Below are 23,198 nucleotides of genomic sequence, written 5' to 3'. Positions count from 1 at the left end.
AAATGCATCAGTAATTACATCAAATGTAAAGCTACCAAATACTCTCATTAAACGATTTGCTGGGGGGAGCCATTAAGGGAGATGGAGGAGGGTGTATGGGGAGTACATGGTGAAGGACTGAAACTTCACTTGGGGTGGTGAACACACAATACAGTGTACAGATGATGTGTTGTAAATTGTGCATCTGCAACCTGTATATTTTAGTTAACTGTTGTCACCCAAAAAATTCAATAAAAAGGAAAAAAAAAAGGAAAGAAAAAGGATTAAATACTATGTGCTACTCCAAAGAGAAACACTTTAAATATAAAGGATAATGAAATTTGAAAGTTAAAGGATGAAGCAAGATGCACACAGAAATAGTAACAACAAAAAAGGTGGTTTAGCAATACTCAATTCATAGAAAATACTCATATACTTTGAGCCAAGAAGCAGTACCAATAATAAAAAATGACATTTCACAATGATAAAATAATAAATCAATCAGGAAGATTCAACAATTTTTAAATTTCTATGAGATTAAAATCTAAAATATGTAAAGCAACAACAGCTTTAAGAAGAAAAATATGAATTTATAATGATAGCAGGTAATTTTAACAGTTTTTTCTTAGTAACTCATTGAATAAGTAGATAAAATTTTAAATAAATAATTAGCAATTTAACCAACAGACGTATACAAGACACTGTTACGAAAAACTGCAGAATATATGTATATTCTCTTAAACTGAACACAGGCCAGTTTCATTACATTAAAGGATTTGGGTCACACAGAGTGTATTTGCCGATTGTAGTAAAATTCAGATAGAAATTAATAGTGGATTCCTGGAAGGTCAGCAAATGTAATGTCTGTAAAAGAAGTTGAATTTATGCCTAAAAAACCTTTCCACAAAGAAAACTTAGACTTCTCTGGTGAATTTTTCCCAATGTTGATGCACAAAATAAACAAATGTTATACAAATTATTCCAGAAAACACCAAGAGAATATTATTTCATTCTTAGGAGAGTCACATGAACTTTATATTTAAAATCTAACTAGTATATTGAAAGAAGTAATACAGACTGTTCTCTCTCATCAAAATATACGCAAAAATTCTGAGCTAAATATTGATAAACTAAATTGCAATAATGCATTCAAGAGATAATAAATCTCAACCAAATAAATTTTATTCTAATAATGTAATATGGCTTCATATTAGATCAACTTCTAGAATAGTAACAAATAAAGAACAAAAGTCATATAATGGTCTCATTAAGTGCTGAAAAAAATTAATAACACTTAATGTTGACTTTCAATTTAAAACAATGACTTTGAAAACTGTTAATACACTGCGGAGGATACCAGCCTGCAGTATCCATCTAGGCTGCCGATGTTCGTCGAAACATGCTAAAAACATACACAGAGACAACCAGGTCCTGTGGGGGAATAGGAACAGAAGGGCCGCTCCTTACATGGGGAGTGCCTTGGCCACCCTCTCTCCTGGAGGGTGCCATGGCCACTCTTCATGTGGGGAGCGCCCCGTATCCATACCCAAGCAGATTTTTATTGAGAAAACAGACTTCGTTTGTGGATTCACAGTCTGGAAGAAAAGATCAAAAGATATAAACAACTTACAAAGGTGGGGACAGGAGTCCTGCTGAGATTCTGGGCAAGGTTTGGTGTTTTTAACATATTGCTTAAAGGGCTAGTTTTGGTTTCCTGTCTGTGCTTTTAAATTCCAAGTTAATAACATTCTCGAGCAAACAGATCTCACAGGATCTTGCATATTCTGTGTCCTAGGCCTGATCACCCTGGGAGTCCGCAGTTTCTGGTCTGAACTGCCCCTGCAGGCCTGAGTTAACAGCGAAGACAAAGGCAGCCAGGAGACTGGATTTCTCACATCTAGGAACAAAAGACTCAGGCTTTGACAAAGCCAAAGGGGGCAGGGGTTGATGTTTGATCACCCCTTCATGTCCATAGCCCCTTGAGTCTTGTCCCTGTCATTCCTTCATGAACGCGTCTGTCTTAGATTCATTCTCTATCCAAGACAATTGTTACCAGTCATTGCCTGCCGTTCAAGCCAGGGAAATAAGTTTTGTCTCCTTCAGTGGCTCCTGGTCTAGAGGTCTCTCTCACTCAGCCTAAGTCACCGGGGGTTACAGCTTCCTGAGACCAGGCACGGCAGCCCACAACAATACACTAGAACTTCCTGAATCTAATAAAAAGTAACTACACCATGGCATAGCTACTGCAAACTTGCTGAATCACAAAACACTGAAAACTTTTTTCCTGGATACAAAAATGAGACAGGGTTGTTCATTCTTGTCACTTCCAGGTATCTTTTTATTGACAATCCTATCCCATGAAATAATGCAAAAAAAGAGAGTAAAGAAGAAAATGAATTTGAAAAGAGAACAGTAAGGATTATTATTTGCAGAGTACTTGGAAATATATGCAGAATACCCAAAATAATCTCCATATAAATTAATATATACATATTAATTTGGCAAGTTTGATGGATAAAAGACAAATATAAAAATAAAATACTGTATTTCTCTTAGCCATAAACAATTATAAAATGAAGTTTGTTATTTACTATCAGAAAATAAGATTAATTAGAACACCAAAATTAGAAAAACAGACAAGTCTTCTATATCAAAAATTTAAAAATATTCAGAGAAATTTAAACCTTAAGGTTTAAGGTCACCTTAAAGATGACCTAAGGAAGTATAAAATAGGCCACCAAATAAAAAAAATAAAATATTGTAAAAATCTTAATTATTCCCAATACTCAGTGTAATACCAATAAAAATTAAAATTGACACATTTACTTTAAGATATATATGAATGTCTAAGGGTCATGACTAGCCAAGATATTTTTGAAGAACAAAGTCAGAATACTTCTTATACACCAAGATGTATTATATAGATGTAACAATTAAGATATCTTGATATCGGTTTATAGACAGAAAAACAGGTCCATACACCAAAAAAAACAGGTTTTGGAGATAAACCCACTTTGAGTGGCCACCTGATTTATGACAAAGATGCCACTGCAATGAAGTGGGCAAATTCACATGTGAAAAACATGAATTCTGACCTTCCTCTTTAACCCTGTGAAACCATTTCCATATTGTAAACATTAAAGTTAAAACAATTCAACTTCAAGAAGAAAATACAGAAAAAATATTGTCATGAACAAGGCCAAATTTTCTTAAGTGGAGTACTAAAATCACTTACCCCAAAGAATTTTATAGGAATTAAAAACTTCCCTTTATCTAAAGATGCTACTAGAACTAAAATATGAGCCACAAAACAGTAGAAAATGCTTGTAACACATGTATCTGACAAAGAATAGCCTGAATATATGTTTAAAAAAACCCACTACATATCAAGGAGAAAAATGGACAAAAATAACCTACTTTTAAATGGCAATATAATTAAAAAGGCAATTCAGAAAGAAAGAGAATCAAGCGAGCAATGAACACATATTGGTCAACATCATTAGTTATTAGGGAAGTTCAAGTTAAAACCATAAAGAGGTGCCATTGAAAAACTGCCAGAATGAATAGAGTCTGAAAAAGTCAATAAAACAAGTAATATTGACCATACTAAGTACTGGCAATGATGTCTAAACCTAAAAGTCTATGGTGGGAGTGTAATCAATTTGAAAAACTACTTGGCTGTATCTAATCAAGCTGAATAAACCTTATGATGCTGGCATTACAATTCCAGGTAAATGCTCCACAGAAATACTTATCTATGTGTGATAGTTTATAACAGTATTATTTATAATAACCAAAAAGTGAAAACAACTCCAAGGTCCCTCAATTGTAGAGTCAATTTATAAATTAGGACATAGTCACAATATGTATAGAAATAAGATATGTACAGGAATAAAAATGGGTAAGTAGTGCCACAAGTAACAGTATAAATAAATATCAGAAGCATAATGATAAGTAAAAGATGAAAGACACAAAAGAGAATATACTTGATGAGTCCTTTTATATAAAATAAAATAAAAACAAAGCCCTGGCTGGCATAGCTCAGTGGATTGAGTTCGGGCTGCAAACCAAAGTGTCTCAGGTTCGATTCCCAGTCAGGGCACATGACTGGGTTGCAGGCCACAGCCCCCAGCAACTGCACATTGATATTTTTCTCTCTTTCTTCCTCCCTTCCCTCACTAAAAAATAAATAAATAAAAATCTTTAAAAAAATAAATAAAATAAAATAAAAACAGACAAAACTATTAGGTAGTCCTATGTCAGACACTTTTGTAATGATTAGGGTGAACTGAGGAAGGAATTTTTTATGCTCCATTTCTTTATTAAGCTGCTTGCTATATATGTGTATTCACCAAATAAAAATCCATATAACCATACACTAATAAGTTGTACATTATTCCCTTTATATGTTGTGATTCAACACATTTACTTAAAAGAGGGATTGGCAAGATTTTATAGCCAAAGGAAGAAGAAAATAAATAAAAGTGAAATAACTGAACTGAAAGGAGACATTATTAGTTTAGTATCTCAAAATTACTCTTAAAATCTAGGAATAAAAATGAAATTAGAAAGTGAGCTGAGGAATAATTGAGAAATCTGCTCATTAAAGAAGATGATTTTTTTCAATTTTTAAGTATATTTTATTGATTATGCTTTTATGCTTGTCCCATTTTTTCTCCCTTTTATTCCCCTCTGTCCTGCACCCCCCCTCCCTCCAGCATTTCCCCCACCTTAGTTCATGTCCATGGGTCATACATATATATTCTTTGGCTTCTACATTTCCTATACTATTCTTAACCTCCCCCTGTCTATTTTGTACCTGCCATTTATGTTTCTTATTCCCTGTACCTTTTTCTCCCATTCTCCTTCTCCCCCTCCCTACTGATAACCCTCCATATGATTTCCATTTCCATGATTCTGTTCCTGTTCTAATTGTTTGCTAGTTTTTGTTTTATATTCTAGGTTCAGTTGTGGATAGTTGTGAGTTTGTTCTCATTTTACTGTTCAGTGAGTTTGTTGTCATTTTACTGTTCATAGTTTTGATCTTCTTTTTCTTAGATAAGTCCACTTAACATTTCATAAAATAAAGGTTTGGTGATGAGGAACTCCTTCAACTTGACCTTATCTGGGAAGCACTTTATCTACCCTTCCATTCTAAATGGATAGAATAATCTTGGATGTAGGTTCTTGCCTTTCATGACTTGGAATACTTCTTTCCAGCCCCTTCTTGCCTATAAGGTTCCTATTTATTATTTATTTATTTGTCATTCAATTAGAGTTGTCTCCATTACTCTCCCCCTCTCTACCCAATCCCACTCCCACACTCACTCCTCCACCTTTTTGTCTTTGACCATGGGTCCTGTATACATGTTCCTTGACAACCCTTCCCCTTCTTTCCCCATTTATCCCCCTCATCGCTCCCCTCTGGTTATTGTCAGTCTGTTCTTTATTTCCATGTCTCTGGTTATATTGTGCTCATTTGTTTTGTTGATTAAGTTCCTAAGATTTCTTTTGAGAAATCAGCTGATAGTCTTATGGGAATCCCTTTATAAGTAACTGTCTCCTTTTCTCTTGCTGCTTTTAAGATTTTATCCTTATCTTTAATCTTGGGTAACTTAATTATGATGTGCCTTGGTGTGTTTCTCCTTGGATCCAACTTCTTTGGGACTATTTCAGTTTCCTGGACTTCCTGGAAGTTCCTTTACCAGATTGAGGAACTGTTCCTTCATTATTTATCAAATAAATTTTCAATTTCTCACTTTTCCTCTTCTTTTGGCACCTCTGTGATTCAGATGTTGAAATGATTAAAGTTGTCCCAGAGGCTTCTAAGCCTCTCCTCATTTTTTCTTTTGTTTTGAATTCTTACTTCTTCATTCTGTTCTGGTTGAATGTTTATTTCTTTCTTCTGTTTCAAATCTTTTCTTTGAGTCCCATTTTCCTTCCTTCACTGTTAGTTCCCTGTATATTTTTCTTTATTTCACTTTGCATGGTCTTCACTTCTTTATTTTGTGACCATACTCAATCACTTCTGCAAGCATCCTGCTTACTGGTGTTTTGAACTCTACATCTGATAGGTTGGCTAGCTCCTCATCACTTAGTTCTTTTTCTGAAGTTTTGAATTCTTTGTCTCAAGGTACATGTTATGTTGTAAGGCTGGAGCCTTAGGTATTCACTAGGGTGGGGAAACCCACTTCACTGAGTTGTGGCACTGTATGTGGGGGAGGGGTCAAAGAGGGAACAATGCCATTTGTTTGGCTATTGGCTGGCTTTCAGTCACTTCCTTTGCTTCCCAAAAGTGGATTGGAATCTTTTTAGGTGCTGATTCCTGGGTGGCTGGGCTTGTGTAGTTTCCAGGATCTCATGGGACCCTCAAACAAACTCACCTGTGAGACAGAGTTTCTTCCACTGCTGCAACCTCCACAGGGTGTTATAATCACAGGTTTTGAGGCTTCAGTTTCCCGCACTGGAACCCTGAGTTGTGCCTGTCTTGCTCCCCTGTCATTCCTCCTGGCTTATCCTCACACAAAAGTGGGATATCCTGGTCTGCCAGCCACTACCTTATCTGGCCAGGTCTGCCAACCACCACCTTGTCACTCATCCTGGCATCAGTTTCCTATCTCTGCCCTTCCTACTGGTCTGAATGAATGTTTAACTCCTTGGTTATTAGACTTCTACATAGATCAATTTTCTGGCAGTTATGGTTGTTTATTGTTTTTAAATTCATTATTATCATTCTTTTGGTTGTGCAAGGAAGTGAAGCATATCTACCTATGCCTCTATCTTGGCCAGAAGCCCCTCAAAATTTAAGATAAAATCAAAATATAGCAACTCTAAGTTGCATTTTCCTATTAAGATATATTTTTTCTATTGGTCTAATTATTAAAGGAGATTGATACTATCTTGATAATACATTTTGTAATAAACAATAAAATCTATAAAATATGACCTGAATATTAATCACAGTCATAAAAATGACTTTATATAGGTTTATACCATATTATGAAGAGATCATTTTGATAAAATTGAAAATTTTAAATGTGCCATGGAGAAAGAATTTTTAAAATCATAGAAATGTAAAGATTTCTAAATCATTTTTCTCATAAATTACTTCCTAAAATAATGTACATGTCAAGTGTTCAAAGGGTCTTTTAGTTGAAGGTACTGCACAGCATAGCATATTGTAGGTGAAACTTCAGATGACTAGGCTAGCAGGTGCTATTAGCTTAGAAAAAAATGTGTCCATCCACATAATTTCAAATAACCTAGAAGTGAGAGATACTTCAACTTCTGACACCAGCTTGTGCCTCTTGAGATGCTCTTATAAAGAAGACCTGCTATATCGAACTGGATCACCTTGAAGGGAACAGTAAGTTATTAAGGAGCTGAGATGAGCCAGCCTCCATATTTGGCTAATGAGATGTTACATAATTTATTTCTATTTTGTGAGGTTTCTTTTCTTTATGGGTCTCAAGTTCTACTAGTGTGCTTGTAAAGAGAATATTGCCTACATGCTTATTGACCATCCATGAAGGGATTTGATTGCATTTTCTATTCTCTGTAACTGTTGACAATAATTGTTCAGGGTATGCAATGCCTTTATTCTGTGCATTTCTTAGCAACCAACATCTCATCACCTGCAATTCATTTTTTGTTGTTGGCTTGGGGACTTTCTACTGCTACAGACTGTGTAGAAACTTCCCAATTCAATAGCTCAGTGAAATGCTTTACATTTAGTAAAGATAGAAATTTATAGATTATTTTGAAAGAGCATCTTGTATAACAAATCAGACTATAGCAAAAAAGAAGATGAAAATCCTTGTTGAACTTTAAATTCAAATTAAATATTGCATCTTGGCTCTCAGGAGCCTGTGGCAGCAGTAGAAGTCATGTTCTGTGAATGTTTGCAGTAATATTGATGTGGAAATATGGAAGAAAAACAAGTATTAATACTTTTATCAGGCACTCTGGTCTAAAAGCTGGAAGGAAGAGCATGCCATTAATTGCGGTGCAAGAGGCTATAGAAGGGACATGTTGAGAAGGTGGGCATTGAGATCAGACTATCAGATTTGAAAATTTTAATCTCTACACATCTACTAAACTACTACCATTATATTTGTGGGGAAGAAACACTTGCTTTTATTTCCAGTTCATCATGGACTGATACTTTTTAAAAACATAGTAAAGATGAAGTCCTGGAAAAATGAAATTGAAAAAGACAAAGACATACAAAACATAAACCTTGATTTTTATTTAATTTAACAGATGAAAATTAAACCATCAAAGAAAGAATGTGAAGGCATTAACCAAAGAACATATATGCATAATCCATAGACACAGACAGTGTGGTGATGGCCAGAGGAAAGGGGGGCAGGGGCTGGGTGGAGGTGGGCAAAACGAGTGAAAACAGGGGCGTATGTAATAACGTCAACAGTAAAAATAAGTTAAAAATTGCTATAAGTTTCAAAACTCTTACTCTCATTTTAGACTGCTAGTAAAAGTCTCACATATCCAGTGGTCCATATAATACACTTTGAGAATCATTTATTACTATTCAATAAATAATGTTTAAATTGCTTGTCTATTCATGAGAGGTGAATTCAAATACTATAACACAGAACACATCACAAAATTGATCATAGACAACTCTTCAATATTTCACATATGGAGAAAATAAAAACCATGCCTCACACAGTGGCAAATTTATATTTTATGTGCAGTTTAGCAAAGCAGAGAATATTAATTCTGATGATTGCAGAGGGTATCTATGAAGATGGTCCACTGTGTGGAGGATTTAGAGCCATGACTCAGATAAAGAGGTAGAAAGTATGTAAGATTAGAAAGTGGTAGGCCAGGTCTCTTGGTGAGAAAAACCAGTGGGTTCTTATTCTCACTGAGTTCACAGTCTAGTATGACAGGTAGCCAGATGTTAATCAAACCACTAATGAGATATGTCATCACAAGTAGTTATAAGTGCTCTGCAGAAAGATCCTCTGCAATGACTTAATCTGGAAGGTTAACATAGAGACTGAAGAACTCTTGAGTGGGAGTTTATAAAGCCGAGTATTTTATGAAGCTAGAAATAGAACATTATGAAAATAAAAATAAGAAAATTCCCTGATATAGGAAGAAGGGCAATGCTCAGAGGCTAAAACTCACCAACAATAGTGTTCAAATCCTAATGAGACTCATAGGAGATTCTAGGCTCTGGAATAAGGATTGTGGTCATCCTCCCATGAAAATTGATAAGGCAGAGGCAAGGCTTAAGACTGGAAGATTTGAAACTATATTTATTTTTACAAAAATTACTCCAGTTCACTGTGAGATCAGAATGAGAGAATGAAGTTTGCTCTAGAAATTTATGAGGTGTAGGAGAAAAATGTCAGTGGCTTTGAAGACAATGGTGCCCATCAAGATGAAGGAAGTATATTAAATGGATATTTGGGAGACAAAGCCACTTGAAAAGCATGAAGCAAATGAGGAAATTTAAAACAATTCAAGCAGTGGTCCTCTGATAATAAAATTAAGAAGTTTAAAAAAGAATCAATACAATGATGCGTAAGGAGAAAAAATAGAATAAAAATAACACACAAGTAACAGGGCAATAACAAACCAAAGTAATCAAGTTTCACCACTTTATGCCAATGACTCAATTCCATTAATTTTGAGAGACATATTTAATTTTAAGTAAATTTACAGTACAGGCAATTTATCCAAGCATTCTGATGCTGTATTGAATTTATATAGGATAACTAGCACCTGACAATTTGTTACTTGCAAGGAAATCTCAGATTTCACATTTCCATAAAAATTACTCACTCAGTTTCTCAGTACAGTAGAAAAAAGGGGTGTTAATAAAAAGGAAGAGCAGGCATGTATATAAACAGATTTCTCTATACACATTCTGACTGAATTACTCTGAGTTCAATATAACAAAATCAATAAGGGAGAGGAAGGGGAAAGAGAGACAGACAGGAGAGATATTGAGGATTGAGATAGCATGGTGTCTAAATTCATACTAGTATTGGTAGAAATAACACATATAAATCAGGATAGACCCATAGCAAATAAATTTTCCATGCTGTTTATCATCTGAGTCTCATTTGATAACAGGTTGTCAAAAATCCCTATATAAATTATTTACTTTACAGATGAAGACATTTTTTGATCATTTAGAGGAGCAACAATACTTGATCTTTTCATGCAAATAGGGAGGCAATTCTCCATGCATAATAAACTTTTCCCGTTTAGCTTCCTTTTCCAAATCTAGAAGCCCATATCAAAATAGATGAAACAAACAGCATTTTTAAAAGTGATTAACAGATCCTGATGGTTCTAGCAAGATCTTCCACAGCAAGCATTATAAGAAAGTTGTCTACTTTCAGTATCAACTTACACTTGACAACTCTGTTATTTGGACTTTGCTGAATCTGCCTTATAACTGCACCAAAAGAATCAACCTGGGCTCTGAGAAATCCACCTTAAGGTATTAGCATGACCAGAAGCAACAATAAATCCATTATCTGTAATATATGCAGCACTGAAGGGTAAAAATATGCAGCAAGAAAAACGCAGTGCAAAAGGCAATTTCAAGGGCACTTACGTATATCTGATTGTTCCCAAAACGCTTTTGAATTTCATAAAGTAGGCTGCCATCGTTGAGTTCACTGAGTGTTGCTAGGTCATCATTTGGAGCAGGAGGCATTAGCTTGACCTGGGGGAAAAATAAGTAAGATCAATTCTAATTGCTTTGCAATCAACTTTCTTCACAGTTGGATGTTCCATTTCAATTATATGTCAAAAGTTTAAAAACCACATGAGTTTGGAATTGTCATTAAAAGATGAAATGGTTCACTTAAAAGAAACAAAAAGTTTCAACAGCCACAGAAAATTATATTCAAATGAAATTTCTGTTCTGTACCCATAAGAGTGCATACACACTCACACATACACGTCGCATATTCACTTACATCCCTCAAAGTCATTAAGTCTATCAAAATCATTTCAGCATGTTGATTCTTCCTACTCCCTACTCACAATTTAGACAGCTCTAAACTGTGCTGAGTCCTTTGTAAGACAAGCAGCTGACAAAAAGCTCATGTGTTTGCAGTGTTTCCAAAGCTAAAGCAAAACTTCTCTCTCAGATTACTGTGGTTGGCATGGAAGCAATGTGCCTGGAATTCAGTTTCTGCATACATCTAAGGGAAGGCCAGATTTTTAAAGTGAACTCTAGAATTTTGACTTGTGATCTTTATTCTGCTCTACAATACTTTTAAGATTAAAGTAGCTGTGAGATTAAGATAATTCTGTCAAGAAGAAAACAAATGCTTTCCTATTCAATTTGATATAGAGTAACAGTTTAAAAACCAGGCAATATTAAAATAGAATAAAAGATATTTGGATTATTTAATTAGATAAAAATCTATCCTTTAGAAGTTTAAAATGGCCAGTGTTTAATTTTATATACACAAGGTATGCTCTGAAAAGCAGAAATTTGGTATAATGTGATAACTTTGGTTTTCTCATGTGAAACACAGTAATGAAAGAATAAAAATATTCTTGTTAATGCTCCCATGAGTTCAGTGGTGCCTATAGTGAACTTTTAATAACAGTAAGTTTATTTGTATTGTTAGCATTCATGTTTGTATTCTATATTTGAATTTTATATTTGTATTATACACTAAACTATTGGATATAGCACCACTAAGTTGAACTTAAATATTACTGTTTATCAGCTAAATGTTTATAGAATGATAAATACTATATATTTTTAATATATTTTATTAATTATGCTATTACAATTGTTCCATTTTCCCCCTTCATTCCCCTCCACCCTGCATACCCTCTCCCACCCACATTCCCCACCTTTAGTTCATGTCCACGTGTCATAAGTTCTTTAGCTTCTACATTTCCCATACTATTCTTGCCCTCCCCCCTGTCTATTTCCTACCTACCATCTATGCTGCTTATTCTCTGTACCTTTTTCCCCTCTCTCCTCTTCCCACTCCCCCGTTGCTAACACTTCATGTGATCTCCATTTCTCTGGTTCTGTTCTTGTTCTAGTTGTTTGCTAAATTTCTCTTTGCTTTTATTTTAGGTGTGGTTGTTAATAATTGTAGGTTTACTGTCATTTTACTATACATGTTTTTTATCTTCTTTTTCTTAGATAAGTCCATTTAACATTTCATAAAATAAAGGTTTGGTGATGATGAACTCCTTTAACTTGACCTTATCTGAGAAGCACTTTATCTGCCCTTCCATTCTAAATGAAAGCTTTGCTGGTAGAGCAATCTTGGATGGAGGTCCTTGCCTTTCATGACTTGGAATACTTCTTTCCAGCCCCTTCTTGCCTGTAAGGTCTCTTTGAGAAATCAACTGACAGTTTGATGGGAACTCCTTTGTAGGTTACTGTCCCCTTATCTCTTGCTGCTTCTAGGATTCTCTCCATTTTTATCTTGGCTAATGTAATTATGATGTGCTTTGGTGTGTTCCTTCTTGGGTCCAACTTCTTTGGGACTCTCTGAGCTTCCTGGACTTCCTGGGAGTCTATTTCATTTGCCAGATTGGGGAAGTTCTCCTTTATTATTTGTTCAAATAAGTTTTCCACTGGTTGCTTTTCCTCTCCCCCTTCTGGTACCCCTATAATTTAGATGTTGGAATGTTTAAAGATGTCCTGGAGGTTCCTAAGCCTCTCCTCATTTTTTTGAATTCTTATTTCTTTATTCTTTTCTGGTTGTTTGTTTTTTTCTTCCTTCTGGTCCACACCATTGATTTGAGTCCCAGTTTCCTTCCCATCACTATTGCATCCCTGTGCATTTCCCTTTATTTCTCTTATCATAGCCTACATTTGTTCATCTAATTTGTGACCAAAATCAACCAATTCTGTGAGCATCCTGATCACCAGTGCTTTGAACTGTGCATCTGATAGGTTGGCTATCTCTCGGTCGCTTAAAAAAACTGGCTCTGGGGATTTTAATTCTGTTTGAGCCATCTTTTTAATTTAATTTAATTTTTTCCTTTGGTCTGGTTGCATCTGTTACGTATGAAGGGCGGAGCCTTAGGTGTTCACCAGGGTGGGGTACTCCAGTCACTGGGTTGTGAGGTTGTATGTGGGTGCGGGGTCCAAGCGGGAACAATGGTGCTTGCTCCGCTCTCTGTGGGGCTTCAGTCCCTTCCACTACTTCCCCTGAGCAAACTGGCCCCCTCTGGTGTCAGTTCCTGTGTAGGAGGGCTTGTGCATACTGTGGGATCCTCCAAGAACCTTTCCTGAGATGCTGGGAGTCTCTCCTTGCTCCTCAGTCCCCACAGGTGTCCTCAATCAGTACCCCGAGGTTCTATTTCCCAGCACTGTGATCCTGGGTTGCATGCAGTACCTTGCTTCACAATTGCTGCCTCGCTGAGTCTGCTGTTTGCCACCCCTTGACCAGGGTCTGCCAGCTGCCGCTTTCTCACTCAGGGTCCACCCGCTGCAGTCTTGCACTTGGAAGTCTCATGTGCCGGCTCTCAACACTCTCCACGTAGCAACCCACACCTGGCTGCCTGACTCCGCCCCTCCTACTGGTCTGCATGAACGTCTATTTTCCTGGGTGTCCGACTTCCATTCTGGTCAATCTTCTGTCAGATCTGGTTGTTATCTTGTTTCTAAATTGTTGCTGACCTTGTTTTGGTTGGGCAACGAGGCACAGTGTATCTACCTATGCCTCCATCTTGGCTGGAAGTCCAAATACTACATATTTAAATAAAAACTAAATTGAAGATTCTGTTTCTGGAATGAGTGACTATTTCCAAAAAATGCAATCTTTCCCATGAGATCATAAATTCAGGTCACTGTTATCCCAGACTGTTTCTAATCTCAATGCATCATGGTAATAGAAACTTAAATTCTTTCCTGGAATTTCAAATACTAAGAAGAGTAGTTTGTGAAACCTTCTATTTGGAAGGGTGTCACAACAATGTGTTCTCTGGCATTGGAGAAACAACCACTTATATAAGTGGGAAACACAATATTCCAATAACAGCATGTTTATTTATTAAAAATTAAATTATAAAATATTCCAGACCTCAGAAATGTCAGGAACAAGCCTCTTTTTTCCCCACAACATGCACACACTCAACCAACACCTTGTAGTTTATTTTCTGTTTTTGTAGCATTTATGTAAAAAACATGTCTCTAAATATCTTTCAGAACTAACCTATACAGAACATATAACATAGTATTATTAGAATTAGTTACTTAACTTTGTGTTACAGACACAGCTTTAAAGCTTTGATAATGTCAAAAATATTTATTTACATAGTTCAAGAACAGTATCCAAAAACTGGTACTTGTTGCTTAACATTAAGTTTTAATGTCCCAGTTGTCCTAATATTTTGGGGTTGGCAAAATCAATTCTGGGATTATGTGATATGTTTTTAACTTTATATATTCAGTTCCACTTTGAAGAGTCATAAACCTAAAGTGCTCCTGAGACTGGCCATTCTCAAAGAAGCATGAAAATCAAGCAGTGACAATCACCTCTGCCTCACCCCGAAGTGAAAAACCTAGCAGTCTTCAGTCTTCAAGACCCAGGCATTGTTTCATTTTGCTTTTTCATAAGTCATGCTAAATCAGGTAATATCTTATACCACAGGTGGCAAACACAAGGCCCATGGGCCGAATCCTGCCCTCTACCTTGTTTTTATCTGGCCCAGCACCTTGTTTCTACCTAGAGGCAGCACCAAGCTCTTACTTAACTGTTAAGGAGTAGTTACATTTATACAGTCCTAAATTTACATTTGGCCCTTTGAAGGCAACCAGGAGGCTGATATGGCCCCCCATGAAAATGAATTTGACAACCATCTTACACACTAATCTGAGTACTGGAATACTGGAAAATTCAAGTTCATCTAAGTCTGAGACATGAATCATTTGTATTTACCTGGATGAATGATGTTTAAATAGCAGTGGCACATCTTGCTATCTGTGAGGTCTTTTTTTTAACTTTTTTAAAAAATTAAATTACATTTTACATTCAATATTATTTTGTATTAGTTTCAGATAATAGCATAGTGGTTAGACAATCCTATACTTTACACAGTGTTCCTCCTGATATTTTCAGTACCCAATTGACACCATACATAGTTATTAAAGTACTATTGCCTATATGTCCTATACAGTAGTTTACATCTCCATGACTATTTTGTAACTACCAATATGTATTTCTTAATCCCTATACCTTTTTTATAGAGCCTCTCAATCTGCCTCCTCTCTGCCAGCCATCAGCCTGTTCTCTGTATCTATGAATCTGTTTCTGTTTTGTTTGTTTCTTTCTATGGTTCTTTAGATTCCACAAATAAGTGAAACGGTATAGTATTTCTCTTTTTCCAATTGAGTTATTTCTCTTAGCATAATATCTTTTAGGCTCATCCCTACTACTGCAAAAGGTAAGATTTCATTCTTTTTTATGGCCATTTATTATTCATATTTTTCCCTTCTTCTTAAAGAAGACCCTTTAACTTTTCTTGTATTCCTGGTTTGGTGATGATGAACTCCTTTAGGTCTTTCTTGTCTGGGAAGCTCTTTAACTTTCCTCTTGTGCCAAATGATAGTTTTGTTGGGTAGAGTAATTGGTTGTAGATTCTTGCTTTTCATCACTTGGAATATTTCCTACCAATCCATTCTGGCCTGCAAAATTTCTGTTGACAGATAAATCAACTGACAGTCTTATGGGAACTCCCTTGTAGGAAACTAACTGCTCTTCTCTTGTTGCTGTTAAGAGTCTCTCTTTGACTTTAACTTTTGGCATTTTAATTATAAGATACCTTGGTGTGAGCCTGTTTGGATTCATCTTGTTTGGTAGTCATTGCCCTTCTTGGACTTGTATGTTTATTTCCTTCATGTTAGAGAAGTTTTCCATTATTATTTTTTTCAAATAGGTTTTCAATTTCTTGTTCTCTCTAGTCTTCTTCTGGCACTCCATGATACAAATGTTGATACGCTTAATATTATCTCAAAGGCTCCTTACACTACCCACTTTTGGGTGGATTTTTTTTTCTTTTTGCTATTCTGATTGGTCATTTTCTACTTCCTTATACTGCAAATTGCTGATTTTATTCTCTGCTTCATTTACTATACTATTGATTCCCTGTAATTTATTCTTCACTTCAGTTAGTGTATCCTTCATTTCTGATGGGTTATTTTTTGGTTTCTATCTCCTTATTTATGCTGTTGAAGTTCTCACTAAGTTCCTTGAACATCCTTATAATCATTGTTTTGAACTATATATCTGGTAGCTTGCTCATTTCCATTTTATTTAGGTCTTTTTCTGGAGACTTCTCCTGTTCTTTCAGTTGGGGCCTGTTTCTTTGTCTCACTTGACTGCTTCCCTGTATTTTGTTCCTATGTATTAGTAGAATACATCTCCAAGTATGGTAAAGTACCTTTATGTAGTAGATATCCTATAGGTCCCAGTGGTGAAGCTTCCCCAGTCACACAAGCTGGGCACTCCAGGTGTGCCTCCTGTGTGTGCTGTGTGCACTGTCCTGTTGTAGTTGAGCCTTGATTGCTGTCAGAGTCACTGGGAGGGATTGACCCCCCAGGCCAATCAGGTGTGACAACCAGCTGTGACTACACAGAAGGAGATGATGTGTAGGAGCAGACCCTACAGAGAAGGACATGCTTTGGTGGGTCTTTGGTGTTCTCCAGATCCACCCCTTGAGTGTGTAGCTTGTGGAGGTAGTAGGGTGGTAATCTGGCATGGTCTGCAGCTGTCCCCTGGGTACACTGGCTCTGGGGCCTCCTAGGAGGTGCAAGGTCAGCCACTGCCCTGCTTGGGGTCACCTGACATGAGCTACAGGGCAATCTGAAGGTGGCTTCTACTTGAACTTGGCTTTGAGGTGCCCAGGAGAGGCCAAATTGTGAACCAGCACCAATTTCTCCTAGTGCTGGGGCTGAGGCCAATAAGCCATTAGTATGGGATAAGCAGAGGCCCACCTGACCCTGCTTGCTTGGGAGATTTTTGGAAATTCCTAAGTCTGAGGCAAGAGAGCCATTTGTATGGAAAAATCACTGGAAACAGCTTGAGTGGGCCCATAAGTCAGCTGGGCCAGAGTTTCAAGGAATCACCAGGGTGGGGATAATAGTGTTAGTGAGGTTGATGGAGGGTCAGATATGGCACCTGCCTGTGGCTCTGTGGAAGAGGGCTCAGCAAAGTAACAATGGCCTCTGCCAACACTCTGTCTGGGAGACATCTGCCCATCCAGGTCTTGCCTTGGAGCCAGACAATTCAGTTCCTCCCCTATGTCCCTGGCACTTTTTGAGCTGCTGCCCCAGCACTGGAGATCAGAGTAAGTTCAAGTAATTTCATGTGTGGGTCCTTTAAGGGGAACACCTGGGGGTCTAGAAGCCCTCCATCTCACTCAGCCACAATCCACACTGATATTCACAGTCAGAAGTTATTGAGACTTCTTTTTTTGGCACCATACCTCTGGTCTGGGGTTTCTGACATGGGGCTGAGACCTCTCGTCCCTTAGGGGGAACCACCACACCTGAGATATCCCAGTTTTCAACTGCCACACATGGGTGTGGGACCAGCATGCTCCTCGTTTCTTCCCCTCCCACCAGTTTTAATGTGCATTCTTCTTTATAGCCTTAGTTGTAGGACTTCTGTTCAGCTATATTTCAGGTGGTTAGGAATGATGGTTGTTCTATAACTTAGCTGTAATTTTGACGTGGTTGTGGGAGGATCCAAGTACTGCATTTACCTACATAGTTATCTTGATTGGGACCCTACCAGTGAGATCTTGAATACTTTTTTAAATTCTCATTTCAAGAACATGGTTACTAATTTACAGACAAAGCAAGGGAGAGAGATACATTGTTGGGAACTGCCCTGGCTGGTATCAGAAGCTGAAACCCCTGCCTAGGCTAAGGCTAAGGGAACGCCCTTGGAACTGTAAGCCAGCAATGAGACAAAAGCTTATCTCCCTGGCAGGAATGCTGCTTCTGCTGCTGAACCCCAAAAAGCTTGGTCGGTTAGCCAAAGACGGGTAAGATTCCCCACAGGGGGAACGACCTAAGGCAGGCACGATCACTTTGGGAGGCCCCCCAAAAGAAGGACTTTGGGGGCTGCAGCAGAAGGGGGTGACGGACCCTCGCTCCTCAGCTTTGACATAGCCTGAGTTCTCATCGTCTGGGAGAAAATCTCCTTATTGCCTTAGTTCCCTTGCTCCACCTAAGCCTGAAACAATAACAGGGTGGTGCAGCTCTGTGCTGAAAAGGGTGGGTTCCCCAGGTGATCAGGCCTAAGAAAGAATATGTAAATTACTGTGAAACCTGCTTTGTTTAGAATGCTCTCAGTTGAATGAGAGGGGTCCAAGGAAAAAGTTATGTTCCTCAAAGTCTTACAGCTCTTTGACCCTGACTCAATAGACCTGCAGAGTTCCTTGTTTTCTATAGTTCCTTACTTCCCCCTGATAAGTACTGTACCTGAATTATTATGCAAAATGAGCCCAATAAAAGCATGTATGGATGGTAAATCAGGGCCCTCTCCACTAGGGGGGGTGGCCATTTCTGTCCCTACTTCCCCACAGAAACTAGTCTTGTCTCTGTGCATGTGTGTTTGTTTCTCGTGTGTTTTTCGGCAAGCCATCCACAGCGTTCCATGGTCACTGCTGGCTGGTGACCCACGCGCAACAATACATTGAAAGAAACATCAATGTGAAAGAGAAACATCAATCAGTTGCCTCCCATAAGCTCCCCAATTGAGGTCAAACCTCTAACCTAGGAATGTGCCCTGACTAGGAATTGAACTTGCAACTTTTTGATGTATGAGATGATGCTCCAACCACCTGAGCCCCCTAACCAGGGCACATTTTTCTTTCTTAACATCTTAAGTCACTTTCAATTCTCGTAAAATGTGATAAATAATGGTGTGTCCCTCACAGGTGGTTGTGAGAATTAAATTTATGTGGAGGGTGGCTGCAGTGCCTACTCTGCAGGTAAAATGTGCAATAATGGGGTGCATTGTTATGCAGTTAGTAAAGTATCTAGAAAGGGCCATGGAGACTAATGGTAAACTTTCTGCCAACTTCCCTGAGGGCTGTCTTTGGTGGAGGGAGGAGGCCAGCAGTTGTAGAGGGCTCTGAGCCTGTTTCTACTGCTCTCAGTAAATACCCTCAGCTTTCATCTACTTTAGGAATTGGACTTCTCAATCATATATTTCTTTGAAGGGAAGGAACTGCTACAAAATAATAATTTTTAAAACTTTCAACTCATTGATATAGCCCAACATCCTTAACTGATAATATAAAACTTGAAGCCCAGACAGGCCAAGTGATTTCCCTAGGGTTAACACAGGTGGCAAATCAGAAGTAGAAGCTGGGATGATAACCATTAGGTAACAGTGGAGAAATTCTAACAAGTAATGAATAAACCTGATAACATGTATTTAATAATTTTCCCTTTTTTTCTTGCTCACCTACTTTTTTCCAGGCATTGTGCTAGAGTTTTAGCACAAAGAGGGGGAGAAAAGGATAAAGTCCTTTACCTAAGAGTGTTTGCAATCTAGTGGGGGAGACATAAAAACATAAATAAGAAATTACAAGTATGGAAAGTACTATGAAGGAAAAATACAGTGTGCTCTTAAAAAATTGTACTGTTTCACTGAATGTCTAAGAAGTCCTCTTCAAGGAGTTACAGTTGAAATTGGAAAGAAATTTAAAAGGGCATCTTTTGAGATGTGGGAAGCCAATCCAGGGAAAGGGAAGAAAATGGCAAAGTCTCCAAGGTCAGAAAGACACTGGTGGGGAGAGGCCCTGGACAGTGGCTCATGAAGGTGGAGAGTAGAAGGAAATAGTGGCAGATATTGGTGGGGGAGAAAGTGGAGCTTGCACATAATGGGGAGGTGCTGCTTAAATCCTACGGAATATCACTGAATGGTTGAGGGAGGGGTCTGACAAGTGTGGTTTCCCATTGCTAATTTACTATTCCAGCAGCTTGCATAGTGAGAGTGGGCAGTGGTGAGACCAGTTAGCAAGCTCCAAATAATGGTGGCCCAGCAAATGTTCTGAGAAGAAGAGAGAGGACTGGATGCAAATTTACTTAGGAGGAAGAGGAACTGCCATCCTTAACTGTGTGCTATTGAATTGTATCTGATGTATTACTTAGGATTAGTTTAGACAAGATCAAAAGTTTGTTTATGTTGATGGACAACTTTACTATATTTTAGAATCACAGACTGCAATGTCTTCCCTTTAATATAAAAGGGATTTGGAAAATGAGTGGAAATGGGTATGTATTTTCTGGAAATGACAAGACTACTAGAAAAAGTTTTTATAGAGAGAGACACCTAAAAGGATCTTTCATCAACAATTTAGGGATGGATGTAGATATCAATTCTTTCTAATGCCTTTGCAAGCATTTCCCAAAGTACAAAGACTTATACACATACCTACACAAAGATATACACCCTAGAAAACTAATATGCATGATTTACACACACATATATACACACATACATATATACATATTCATGCATATATATGAGATAAGCCAGTAATATGTTTACATTAACTTGGAACAATGCAATGGTAAGACAAAAGTCTCTGACAAGTTAGATAACATATTTAACTCCTAAACAAGTTATAAAAAGAAAAATCAAAAGGATGATTTTTTCTTCAGAAGTAATGTTTTACACTAAGATAATAAAAGTCCTCTTATAACCACAACTTTAATGAGCTCAATGCAAATTTCTAGCATGCATATTTAGAAAAAGCATGAATAGCACTAACAGAAGTTCCACATTTGCTCTGACAAGCCTGAAAGAGCTATTGCAGACATCTCCTTGGTATTCCTGAGGATTTTCATCTACAGTGGCACAGCTGTCACATGGGTTAGAGAAAAATACTAGGCTGACAATAAAAATGTGAAGACTTCCTGTGGGTTTGTAGTGATGAATTGTGACAAATACTGTGTTAGAGTAGATCAAGGGAAGAATTCCTTCAATTTGTCATACCAAGATCCCAAAATGGTTAGGAAGGAAGCTTTGATAATCAATCTTAAGCAAGGTTATTAAAAGGACACATTTTTAAAGTATTTTTAAATTTCTTATTGTTTATTCTATTATAGTAGTCCACATTTTTTTCCCTTTTACCCCCTCTACCAGCCCATCCCCTAGCCCACAGTCATTCTCCTCTCTGTTGAACATATTTTAACAAAGATTTCAAAAGCATTGTGACAGCCGGGAACAAGTAGAAAGAAAAAGGAAAACATGTCTGTGAATATTTTATGTTATAGCTGTAGACTCAGTGTATACTACAAATGTCTGCCAAGCAATTATTGCAATAGTCAAAAAAGAGATGGGATAAATATGCAAAAAAATAACATCTTGTCTAGAATTCACCATCTTGGTTTTTCTGAATAACCATTAAATATATCTCCATATGTATTTCCATTATATCTATGTCTACATATATTTCCAAAAGTAGATACCTAAAACAAAAAGCAGGCATAGTTCAGGATACACTTTCAGAAATGTTTTGAGAACTAAAGGGATTTTAAATTTTGAAATTCACTGATTCCCTGTCTCCACTTGTCAACACTACTTTGAGCTGTCAACTTTGATGGTTTGGTTGCTTGTGATCTTTCTCTCCAGGAATTTAGCAGTATATACACAGGAACTAAAAGTTCAATGGGTAGAAATATGGTCTGACAATTGTGATTAGGGCAACAAGATCATGGGAAATGCAGATTTGGAGGAAAGAACTGAGTGTACATGAATGAAGAGAAAAGAGGGGATAAGAAAAAAAAATGATGGGATGGTCATGTCAGGGAAAGGGTATTAATCTGATAAACTACTTTATACAAATTTCCCAAAGCTGAAGCCTATTACCATTCATGAATAGCATTTTGATTATTTTTCCCTTACTTTTGTTATTCTGTTAGATGCATTAGATCTTTTCACTTACTATGTCTTTGTATGGCTGAAGATTTATGTTTTCTGTATATAGATATTGGTGTATCTGTGGACTATAGAAAGAGAATTCCCTCCAATCTTTGAGACCTGTACATTGCACATACAAACTTCCTCTCCTATTCACACAACAGTCAGAAGTAAGCATGGATCCAGAAGAGTAACTAGAAGCCTGTGTGCCCTCAAAAGAGGACTGAATACAGAGTAAAAGAAACACTTGTGATAGGCCATTTGATTAAGCTTCTTGAGTGTAAATTCAATCAGTTTAAACTCAGTTTGAAACTTTAGTATAAGTAAGTTTTGAGGACTCCCAGTCAAGATGGCAGCATAGGCAGACATGGCTCACCTCTTTGCACAACCACACCAAGATTACAACTAAAATATAGAACAACCATCACTCAGAACCATCAGAAATCGAATTGAATGAAAATCTGACAACTATGGAATTAAAGAAACCACATCCATCCAGATTGGTAGGAGGGGCACAGACATGGAACAGGCTGGTCCCTCACCCATGTCTGGTGGATAAAAATTAGGGAGGATATCTTGGGAGCAAGGAGGTACCCTGGGATGGGTACCACCTGACACCAAGCTCCCCATCCCAGGGTTCCAGTACCAGGAAGATAAGTGCCCACAACCTCTGACTGCAAAAACAAGTGGGGATTGAATTGGTGGAAGAAACTTCTGGAGCCCCAAACAATTCTCCTTAGAAAACCCACACACAGACTCACCTACTCAGACTCATTTCCTCTGAGCTCTAGCACTGGGGTGGCAGCTTGAAGGGCACTGGTGTTATATTGGGAGAGGCTGAAGTGTCTGGCATCAGGGTGAGCAGAAGCAATTGTCCCTTTTCTGAGCCCTCACCTGGCAGAGCCACAAAACTGGCAGGCTGGTGCCATATTTGAGACTCCATCAACCTGGCTAACACTGTTTGACCTGACTTGGAGAACCCCAGAGACTCTGTCCCAACCAACTTATGGGCTCACCCATGCTGCTTTCCAAATGAATGGCTGGTCTTGGCTCATGTTTCACACCTTCCTAAATCCTCTCAAACAAGTAACAGCTGGCTTCAGTGAGCCCCAGGGCTGGCACTAGCTGCAGCCAGCCTAAATTCAAAGCTTGGATTCACCTGGGAATCTCTAAGTCCAGCACAAGTAGCAGCCACCTCAGATTGTTTTATACCTTAGCCAGGGTGATCCTGGGAAAACACAGGTGGGGTCTGACCTAAGCATGCACCACCTGGGAAACCTCAGAGCCAGCCCACCTAGTGAA

At 37.7% G+C, this 23,198-nt stretch overlaps 1 protein-coding gene across 4 annotated transcripts in view; it reads right to left on the bottom strand.

Moving 5' to 3' along the window:
* MYO16 (myosin XVI) overlaps nt 1–23,198 on the bottom strand; it is a 595,311-nt gene that overhangs the window by 306,226 nt on the left and 265,887 nt on the right. For all 4 annotated transcript variants that reach the window (XM_036011451.1, XM_036011450.1, XM_036011452.1 and 1 more), the window contains one exon: nt 10,580–10,690. In XM_036011451.1, the coding sequence (XP_035867344.1) occupies nt 10,580–10,690 (111 nt within the window). The remainder of the gene's footprint in view (nt 1–10,579; nt 10,691–23,198) is intronic.

This window comes from Phyllostomus discolor, chromosome 11 (genome assembly GCF_004126475.2).
Source record: "Phyllostomus discolor isolate MPI-MPIP mPhyDis1 chromosome 11, mPhyDis1.pri.v3, whole genome shotgun sequence".
Lineage (NCBI taxonomy): Eukaryota > Metazoa > Chordata > Mammalia > Chiroptera > Phyllostomidae > Phyllostomus > Phyllostomus discolor.
The sequence above is the reverse complement of the archived record's forward strand: the minus strand, read 5'-3'. Positions and strand labels throughout refer to the sequence as shown.